This window comes from Tiliqua scincoides, chromosome 16 (genome assembly GCF_035046505.1).
Source record: "Tiliqua scincoides isolate rTilSci1 chromosome 16, rTilSci1.hap2, whole genome shotgun sequence".
NCBI lineage: Eukaryota > Metazoa > Chordata > Lepidosauria > Squamata > Scincidae > Tiliqua > Tiliqua scincoides.
In genome coordinates, this window is record NC_089836.1 from 4,456,505 (window position 1) to 4,467,457 (window position 10,953).

The 10,953-nt window shown below is 45.5% G+C and overlaps 1 protein-coding gene across 1 annotated transcript in view; it reads left to right on the forward strand.

Moving 5' to 3' along the window:
• The first annotated feature begins 248 nt into the window (after positions 1–248).
• The window catches only part of BARHL1 (BarH like homeobox 1), a 19,021-nt gene continuing 8,316 nt past the window's right edge, over positions 249–10,953 (forward strand). The window contains exons 1-2 of the mRNA XM_066610821.1: positions 249–705; positions 9,639–9,861. Of these exons, the coding sequence (XP_066466918.1) occupies positions 249–705; positions 9,639–9,861 (680 nt within the window). The remainder of the gene's footprint in view (positions 706–9,638; positions 9,862–10,953) is intronic.

Genomic DNA, 10,953 nt, shown 5'->3' on the forward strand with positions numbered 1-10,953 from the left:
AACTCGGGGCAAAGTTTGACACGTGTCCACCCCTCCACCATTTGGTTCTCTTCTTTCCTTTTTCTCCTTCCTTCCTCTTTCTCCTGCAGCTGGCTGGGACGTGGAGACCCCAAGAGGACCCCCGGCTGGATCTTCACCATTGCCCTAGGAATTAACCGGACTCCCCCCACCCAACCCCTCGACTTGGCTATTGCATCTCTTGAGCCCCTCACTCACCCCACAGCTGGTCAATGTCACCCTGAAAAGCCATGGAAGGCTCCAACGGGTTTGGAATCGACTCGATCCTCTCGCACCGGTCCGGGAGTCCCGGGGTGCCCAAAGGGGACCCCCTGATGGGGGAATGCCGCTCCCCCTTGGAACTCAGCCCGCGATCGGACCTCAGCAGCGGTTGCCCGTCTCCCCACTCGCCCGGGAGGGACTGCTTGGAGGCGGTGGGGCAGAGACAGGCGATGGGGCTGGAGTCTCACCTCCCAGCAGCTGGACAGCTCTCGGCCCCTGCCCAGTCCAGAACGGTGACCTCCTCCTTCTTGATCAGGGACATCTTGGCCGACTGCAAGCCCCTGGCCGCCTGCGCCCCCTACTCCAGCACCCACGGGCAGGGCCCCCAGGAGGCACCCATGAGGATCCCCGTCAAGAGCGGGGAGGACTTTCGGGAGAAGCTGGACAAGGGCAGCAGTAACTCCTCTTCCGACTCGGAATACAAAGGTAGGACCCAACCCCTTCTCTAGGGCTCCACACACCTTCCTGGCAGGAAGCCCCAGTGACTATACTGGGACTGGGACCCAGTGACAATACTGGGACTTATTTCTGAGGAGACAGGCATAGGATCGGGCTGTAAGGCTGCAATCTTCAACACATTCTAGTCACTGGAGTGAGCCCCAGTAACTATAATGGGACTTACTTCTGAGTAGACATGCATAGGATTGGGCTGTTAGGTGGCAACCTAAACACACTAAGTTCCAGTGAATACAATGGGACTTACTTCTGAGTAGACAGGCTGAGCTGTGCCAGTTGGTCTTGCCTTCACTATCCTCCTCCTCCCTCTCTCTCTCTCTCTCATACCTTTCTTGCAACCCCCTCCCCAAACCGATCGTTCGTCCTCGTATGATCATCTCCTGACTGATGGTCCAGCTCGCTAGTCCAGGATCCTGTTTTGATCAACAGGACAAGCAATTCGGGAAGTTCAGGAGAAGGGCATGGAAGTCATGGCCATCTTTTCCTATTTAGGCAAGTACGGTATGGTAGGCTGCCTCTATACTTGGAGGTTCGATTTCCTGTAGCTGCCTCTTTTTGAAACTAGAGAAACCCAGATGAAGCTCTCTTGCTCTGCTATGCCTTCCTTTTTTCTTTTTTTCTTTTTAAATAGTTAAACAAACAAACAAGATTCCCAACTACTTCTGTCCTCAGTTTCCTCTTGGTAGATCTACTAGGAAAAAAGATAGGGGATACTGTGATCCTCAAGCCCCAGAATTTAGGCACACCAAAACAAGCAGAAAGATAAATAAAATGGTTTTGAAATGATGCTGGTGAAAATTAGGAGTTGGCAGAGGTTTGGTTCCCTTTTTTTGGGAACCAGTCTTGAAAAGGAATTAGGAAAAGGGCTTTTAATTCAGTGGGCATAATAATAATAATAATAAATAATAATAATAATAATAATAATAATAATAATAATAATAATAATAATCCGGGGCCCACAGAAATTGCCATCCACCACTTCTACTAAAAAGCTTTACTGGGAACAGCTTACGGTATTTTGCAACGGTATTTATAAAAACCAGGTATCCCCAGGTCCTTGGGAAGGACTCGATGTCCAAATTAAACAAACCAGTTGATAACACCTACCAATAATAATAATAATAATAATAATAATAATAATAATAATAATAATAATAATAATAATAGTTTTGACTACTCAAAAATCCAATCAAAAATGACTGTGTAAAATAAATGGTGATGACGACAATAATAATAATAATAATAATAATAATAATAATAATAATAATAATAATAATAATAATAATAATAATAATAATATGAATTAATTTCCCTAGAATTGGCTTCTGGTATGTTACAAAAAATTTTTTTTTAGGATGGCTTAATGTTCTGCCAACACCAGAGAAAACTGTATGTGGCTTTGAATTTTGGAGTCAAGGCAGCCTGGCAGAGAGTTAAAGGCATCCAGCAGCCCTGTTTGATGGAAGGGGGTGGGGGGCTTACCATGTCAGAGAAATACTGAATTTGACACAGGGATCAATACAGGCTTGTCAAGAAGAGGGTGAGACTGGACAAGGGGGAGGCCAGCAGCAGCGGCCCTCCCATCCCACGGACAGGCAAGCTTCCAGGCAGCCTGCTTGGGAAAATATCTGATTTCCAATCATTCATAATCATGAACTGAATGATGGACAGTTTTCCCTGGAGTCCAGGGGAGAGACTCTCTCTCTCTCTCAATCCCCTTGAGAACTTCCCAGAGGGAGGAGAAGAACTCCTGGGATAAGGTGGCTTCCAACCTCTGGTGGAGCCACCTTGACACACACACACAGGTGTGGAGACGACTGGGAAAGGGCCCACTCTGGGGTGGCAACCTGGGGAGTATTTGCTACAGGGAAAGTAGGAATATTCTTCCAGGCCATGCATTCCAAACGAAGCCGTTTTCTAGAGACATGCAAAGAAAGAAAGAAAGAAAGAAAGAAAGAAAGAAAGAAAGAAAGAAAGAAAGAAAGAAAGAAAGAAAGAAAGAAAGAAAGAAAGAAAGAAAGAAAGAAAGAAAGAAAGAAAGAAAGAAAGAAAAGAAAGAAAAGAAAGAAAGAAAGAAAGAAAGAAAGAAAAGAAAGAAAGAAAGAAAGAAAGAAAGAAAGAAAGAAAGAAAGAAAGAAAGAAAGAAAGAAAGAAAGAAAGAGGGGAAATATTCTAAATTTAATCCAGGGTGACTGGATGTCACAACTGCCAAAGAAGACCAGGCACCCAAAAATGTAGGACGTCCAAGAAAAATATAGGATGAGACCAAAATGAAAGCTAAAAACACTCAGGTATATGAATTTCATGTGGTTAATTTAAACACGAGATTATTTATAGTTTTAAATTTACTACTATATTACACAGAATTTATTCACTCCAAGAAGGCTCTGAGCTGCCTGCTTCCCGGGAAAAGGAGGGCATTTCAGTTCTTTTCCAGGACAGGAGGCTGAAAAAAGAGGACAGGTCCTGGGAAAAAGAGGGCGCCTAGTCGCCCTGTTTACAGGAGGATGATGTACTGAAATTCATCATTGACCTCCCTGATCAATGGTTGTACAATCGCCATTCAGTGGGGTCCCTGATATCCAGGCGGGTTTAAGGGGAGGCGATCCAGACCTCTAATCAAGGATCCTACAACCCGCTGTTTACTTGGAAGTTAATAGGGAGACTTAATAGGGAGATTTTTAGGGTTTTGGGTTTTTTTCCCCCCTCTAGTTTTATTCCAAAAATCCTATTGAAATAAGCAGGGGGGAAAACTTCCTTGGGTAAACCTACAGGCTGCACCAGTGTCCATTGGACTTTCAAGCAGAGGTGTTTGTTTCCAAAAGGTATGATAGGTTTACATCCTAAGTCTTACTGAATGCAATGGGCTTACTTCTGAGTAAGGTTAATAATAATAATAATAATAATAATAATAATAATAATAATAATAATAATAATAATAATAATAATAATAATAATGGGCTTACTTCTGAGTAAGGTTAATAATAATAATAATAATAATAATAATAATTAACAGTATTTATAACACTTTCCCCCCAAAAAACCTCTACTTCCAATGGATCTCTATCCAGGCTCCAACCCTAGCCACACTTACCTGGGGGAGTAAGCCCCCTCCCATTGTCTATAATGGGACTTACCTCCGAGTAGACAGACACGCATAGGATCGGGCTGCCAGTCTGTGGTGCAGAATCATTTATTTATTTATTTATGTTTAATTAATGCACTATTAATGTTTAATATCTCGGGTCCTGGGAGCCCTGAACGACTGGTGCTTCCAACCTTTTCTATTTTATTTATCATCTGAGTGCTTGGTGGGTTCTCTAGAGAGGATGCCGGGCTGTTTTAATGTTGGAGGCACAAAAAAAACAAAACACCAAAATGAAACGAAATGAAAAATAAAATTAAAACTGAATTTAAAAAAAAAACGAAACCATTGAAATGACACATCGGAATGATATTTATACATTGATACAAGCACACATGGAAATGGTATTTACAAGGGCTGGCCCTGAAGGAGAGACTGTCCCCACCTGCTTGGAAACAGGGGAGGAAATTTCTCAAATAGAGAGAAAAAATCTCATTTTTTTTCCTGGCTTCATGAGAAACCAAAGAAATGGAACGAGGCTTTCCAACTAAACAGAACTTACGCGCCTTCACTTGCTCAAGGGGAAGAAGAGACCCCCTCCCCCCACTGTTAACTGGGTCCTTCTTCTCTAAACCAGACTAGATTGGACTCAGCACCAAGGCAGAGTTTTGTAGGCACCAACTACTGGGGGGTAAAGACCCTTGGAACTCCAGGAGACTTGATTCCAAGTAAGTCTCTGTCTGCAAACTAGGCGTCTCTTTTGGGGCAGAGCCAGACTCTGCCCGGGGTCCCACGACGACCCCCCCGCCCGCACAAGACTCGTGTTTCCTCCGAGGAGAAACCGACGGTGTGAAAGAGAAACGCATGACGCGGGTCAACGCGGGGCTGGAGCGTTTAGACGGGCTACATAGCCGTCGGGTTAGCTCCTATGGGGTTTTTTCCACCCAACCATCCACACCCCACAGCTAAAGTGCGCCCCCGGGCAGCAAAAGCCTTATAATGCGTTTACTCAGAAGTAAATAAATTCCCCCCCCCCGCGCTTGATTGCCTTCGGAATCCGAATTAAAACGAGAACCGCGTGTACAAAGGAATGCACTGCCCGCGATTCGCTGTGACGCGTCTACTTGGGTGAAAGTCGGACCCACGGAGTTAATGGGGACCTTCTCCCGAGGAAGCGGGTCGCGGACAGCAGCCTGAGGGCTAAGCTAGAGGCTAAGCTAGCGTTTTCCGTTTCCTGGGCAGGCGTCTCCTTCCAGCGGGTCGTTCCGCAGGCCCTGGAGGAAGGGTTCCTGGGCTTCTGCCTCCCCCCTTCCCAGCAGTCAAGCCCTTGACAAGGGAACCCTCCGCTCCCGCAGCCAGCTCCAGCTCTGCTCCTCTCTAAACTGCCTTCCATCCCTATCTTTCCTTCCAAAACTTCAGCCCCCTTCTGCTTGGGGGGGGGGGCTTCCCTTTATCCATCGTCTTCCAAAACCCGTTTCCGAGATGGGGGGGCATTGCAAGGGGGGCCCATTTCTGCAAGGGTCATAAGGAGCGAATAGGAGGGGTGCAGAAACCCCCGGTAGGGCTGCAAGCCGAATGCACACTTTCCTGGGAGTAAGGCCCACTGAGACTTTTACTTCTGAGTAGACCTGCTGAGGCTTGCACTTGAGGAGACTCGAAGGGAGGCAACATCAACTGCTCGCTCTCTCTCCTTCCCCCTCACTTGATCTTCCTTTCTTTCCTTTCCTCCTTCTCCCTTTTCTTCTCTCTCTCTCTCTCTCTCTCTCTATGTTCCTGCTTTCTCCCCCCCATTCATCCTGCCCCCTCTCCCCTTTGCACCCCCCCTCCTTGTATTCCCCCTTCTCTTCCCAAGCTCAGAATCAGGGCTCCTTGACCACCCCCCCCCCAACAAATTCCCCAACTTTCCCAGCCAGGACCCCTTCAAAGCCTAATGAGTCTCATGTTGTGTGTGTGTGTGTGTGTGTGTGTTTTGGGGGGTAGACTCCCCTCCAGCTCAACATTCTGTAGAGTTCACAGGCCACTAGTTTCACGCCCCCCTTTTTTTCTAAAAGGGGGTAAGATCAAGAAAAGGGGGGCGTCAGGCTGGTTTTGTGTCTTGCTTCCATGAAAGAGCATCTCATGTTTAAGAGATATTCTGGCTCCCTGCGAGGTTTCTGGTCTACGGATTTCCCCCCCCCCCCCACACCCCATCCCTGGTGGCTCAATTAAGTGGATTATTGTCTTCCTACGGAGAAATCGAGGCGCCTGGTCTCTCCTCCAGCCTCCCACAATGAAACTGACCAGAAATTGACTAGAAGCCTGAATGCACCCAATTTCTAGCAACCAAATTGGGTGGGTGGTTGGGTGGATGCACCCCCTCTCCCCAAAACATAATCTCTTTGAGAAGGAGTTAGAGGAGGTTTTTGTCTAGGAGTTTGGGGGGCCCCACAGCAGTGAAACTCCACTTGGAAGGAATTGATGTCTGCAAGACACACAAACCGGTTTCCAACCCAGACAATCATCATCAGGCATTGAGAACGGCTCTCCAGGGGGCCCCAGAGAAGAGATTTGGGTGCAGCAGGGTTGACCGGGTGAGACACTCCAAACCAGAACACGCATCATCATGATGAAGCCAGGCTTCGCACGTGTGAATGCGCCTCTCTCCAAGACAACACAGCAGGCTCTGGATTACAAGGAAAGGGTGCGGGGTTTGGGGGGGGGGGCGATCCAAAGCTGACTTGTCTGCCTTTGTGGTAATGCCATCTGCCTCCCCCTCAACCCTTCCTTGGTAGTGTTGTCTGCTACAAGCATCAGGGGGACTTTGAGATTTTATTTTAGGGCGCAAAAACCATTGGGGGGGGCATAATTTTTTTAAAAAGTTAGTTTTGAAAGCAGAGCAAAACTGGTTTCTGTGGTGCTTGACAAGCAATAACACGCATGTGCAAAAGAGTATTTTTTTCTTTGGACCTTCTTCAGATGAAGGCTTCTTGGAGAAAGAAAAAAAATTCAGGCCCAGCCTATACACGTTTACTCAAAAGTAAGCCCCACTGTGTTCAAGGGGGCTTACTTCCAGGTACATGTGTGTAGGATTGCAGCCAAGGTTTATCATCACCTTGAAGGATGATGATGATGATGATGATGATGATAGTTACCATAAACACTAAGCAAGCCATGGTTAAATTAGATGTGCCCACTCCAGGGATCAGGTCACCATCTCCAGTCATCTACGAAACTCATGGGCTAATATGAGTTTATATTGAATGGAAAAACTCATATATACAATTTTTCCCCCTGCGATCTGGCCAACCTCACAGGGGTGTTGTGGCGGGGATCAAACCGGATACTGGATGCCTCCCCCCAAAAATCCTGGCCAGTTTAAGGGGCTCAATGAATTCACATGGCATGGGGGAGCCGGGCAACTCCATGGCAATTCACGATCAATGGCAGCAAAATATGGAATACAACATCCCCCCACCACCCTATTCTGGAAAATGTCCTGCTGCAATGGGGCAGTGGAGGGGCAAAGGGGTCAACCCAATCACAGAGAAATAAATGCAAAATAAAGATTCTTTGGCTGTATTATTTGGATACGAGAAAGAGGATATTTCAAAGACATGGGGCCCGATCCAGCCCTTTTTGGCTCCCACTGGTTTTCAGTGGGAAGAGAGTGAAGCTGAATTCCTGACCTCATTTATTCCAGGAGTACGTCCCATTGATTTCATGGGACCTTTCACTCTCCAGTAAACATAGGAGCAAGCTGCTAAGGAGCCACAAAGGGTTATTGGTTCCAGCCCTTCACAGAGCCTAGAAAATCAACTCCATTGCTAAGGAGAATATCCACCTTTTTTTGGTACTCAATCCAAATTTGTAAGAATCGGGGCTCTAGTTGGATGGAGTTAAGAGGAACAGTGTGGACACCCCCCTCCCCTCCCCAAATATTTTTACTCCTTGTATAAAATGTTCCTACAGCCCTATCCTAGGCAGGGAGTCAGTTTCACTTCCAAATCAACATGCGATGATGATGATGATGATGATGATGATGATGATGATGATGATGATGATGATGATGATATTTTCAAACAGTCAGGTAGATGTTATTGACTGGTTTGTTTTATCCAGACATCAAGTCCTTCCCAAGGAGCTGGGATGCCTGGTTTTTATCCTATTTTTTATTATTATTATTATTATTATTATTATTATTATTATTATTATTACAACAACAACAACAGTATTTATGTACCGCTTTTCAACAAAAAGTTCACAAAGTGGTTTACAGTCAAAATCAAATAACTAAATGGCTAGGATTAATAGCAGGCCAAAGCTTCTTTTCCCTGAGCCACATTTACTCCGGACTTAAGGCTGCAATCATATCCACATTTACCTGAGAGTAAGCCCCCATTGACTCTAATGGGACTGACCTATGAGTAGACATGCCTAGGATTGGACTCTAAGTCCCATAGCTTGTCAAGTGTGTGAATGCCCGCTCAGATTTCTCATGGATATTTATGTATCCATGTCTAAGGCTGCAATTGACATGCATTTGGGAGTAAAACCCATTGCCCTCAATGAGGCTTACTTCCAAGTAGACATGCCTATAAGAACACCGTTGATCGCTTCACTTTTTTAAAAAAAAAGGTTGCACTGAAAGGGTTAAATTAGGCTTGAAATAATTGGCTTTTATTATTTAATATTATTTATTATTTAATATTTTATTATTATTATTATTATTATTATTATTATTATTATTGAGGCCCGGATTCTGTTTCATGTTTACTCAAAAGGAAGCCCTTTTGAGCTCAGCGGGGCTTTCTCTCAAGTAGTCTGGATGGGATCGCATTCCCAGGCAAATTGAAATGCTGACCCCCCCCCCCACACACACACACACACTCACACCACGCACATCACATCCTTTCCCTTCCCTTATGATAAACAGAATTACTTTGAAGAGCAATACGGGGTTTGCTTGTGAGACACAAACAGCATCGCAAGGCTGGTTGTGGAGATCAGACCTTTAAAAAAATAATGCAAACTGGATCTATATAAACACACACTTTCTTTTTTTACTGTAATAATATTTTGGACAGGATCCCCCTCAAAGGATACACACTTTAACACGCCCCTTGATGTCCGTGCAAGGAAATTAAGCTTAACCCTATCATGGGAGTCTCTGCCACAGCAAATGTTGGGTCATCCCTGCTGTATGTAGTATTTTGTATGCTAATCCACTATATGTATACATTACAGACAGTGTGCGGACCCAATCCTATCCAACTTTCCCGCGCCGATGCAGCCATGCCAACAGGAGTGGGTAGGATAGTCATAGAGGCCTCCTCAAGCTAAGGGAATGTTTATTCCCTTACCTCGGGGCTGGTATTGTGGCTGCATTGGGGCTGGAAAGTTGGATAGGACTGGGCCCTGTGTGTAGTAATTATATATACACTTAAGCAGAGTGCAATATCTATAATTTCTTTTAAGGACCTATTGGAAGGCAAAGGCTATTTCCACCCACACATCCTCAATCAAATTTAACTGGAATTCAAGTGACTAGTTCTCACGAAAGTCAAAGCCAGTGACACTTTCTGAAACAGATGATGCTACAGAAATTCCCTTGGACTGTGTGAATGGGTGTAGGGTTGTGTTGTTTTTTTTACCCCTTCCTGTGGTTCTCTGTCCAGACCCCTCTGTGTCTCCCAGCCCCACAATGAGGTTTGCTGAGGTTGCCCTCAATGAATGAGGGATTCAATCAGTGGCTTGTGCCCCTCTGGTCTCAATGATGTTATTTCCTGTGGCAAGGCCACTGAATGAGATGATCATGACCAAGATTTTCCTTCTTGCCCAGTCAAAGAAGAAGGGGACCGAGAGATCTCCAGCTCCAGAGAGAGTCCTCCGGTGCGACTGAAAAAACCCCGGAAAGCTCGCACAGCCTTCACAGACCACCAGCTGGCTCAGTTGGAGAGGAGCTTCGAAAGGCAAAAATATTTGAGTGTTCAAGACAGGATGGAGTTGGCAGCTTCTCTCAACCTCACCGACACCCAGGTGAAGACCTGGTACCAGAACAGAAGGTAAAGGAGGGAGGAATAGAGGGGGGTCTCCCTTCCGATTCCTTACTTCGAATGAATTACCTCCAAAGCTCTCTACCACTATTCCTAAGAAATAATATTTGCCCTCCCACTGGGTTATTTATACCCTGTTTGAAATGGGAATTGGAACGGGCTGTACAGGGGAGTGGGATACTAATTACTCTGGGGTAATTCCCTCGAGGTAAAAACAGTTGGTTGGTGCTTTGCAGTTGGGTGGGCGAGTCCTTCCCAACGTTTGACATGTGGCTTGTTGGAGAAATGTTTTGAAATAAGGCCACCTTCATTCCGACTACAGCTTGAGCAAGTTTTCGCCGTACATAGGATGCTACAGTCACAGTATACCTCTGCAAGCATTCTGGTTACACGCAGGCCTCTTCTTTAGGTTCATGAGCGAGAAAGTCTATGAAGTGCCACATATAAGCATGCATATGTACATGTTCCAGAACCACCATTCAGAGCGCGATACCATAGTCTTTCGAGACTGAAGGTTGCCAACTAATGTACATCCTACATAAGGATTGGTGCAGGACAAAAAAATATAATCCCAAATGTATGCGATAAAGCAAAGCCGATTGCAGTTATAATGTCATGGCGCACACTAGGCCAAGGTGAACTTAACGTACCTTCCATAGGATTCTGCAGGCCAGCCATAGCTCCTAGACTAGCAAGATCTATATATTACCTTTGTTTGCATTTACACATTACATCCTTAAGGAACCTAAACCTAAGTCCTCTCTTATAGGATGCTCTCTTATATGGGTGAACACCCATCCATTTGTCTTACTGATCTGGAACCACAGTGGGTTGAAGAGACTATTCAATCCTGTGTTCCACCTGCCACTGCTACGGACTCAGTACACATTATGTAGGAGATCTGAGTTCGAATTCTCCCCCTCCTACCCCAGGGAACATTTTAAAACAGCTCCTGTTGCTGTTTTTTTTTCCCCAAGCTTCTGTTTGTCTCATATTCAGTCCTGCTGATTTCTGTAGTGCAGAAATGGACCTAGGTTCCTTTTATTCTGCCAGCAAAGTTGTTTGTGCGCAGGACTCTGACCCTGCAACCTGCACAACACA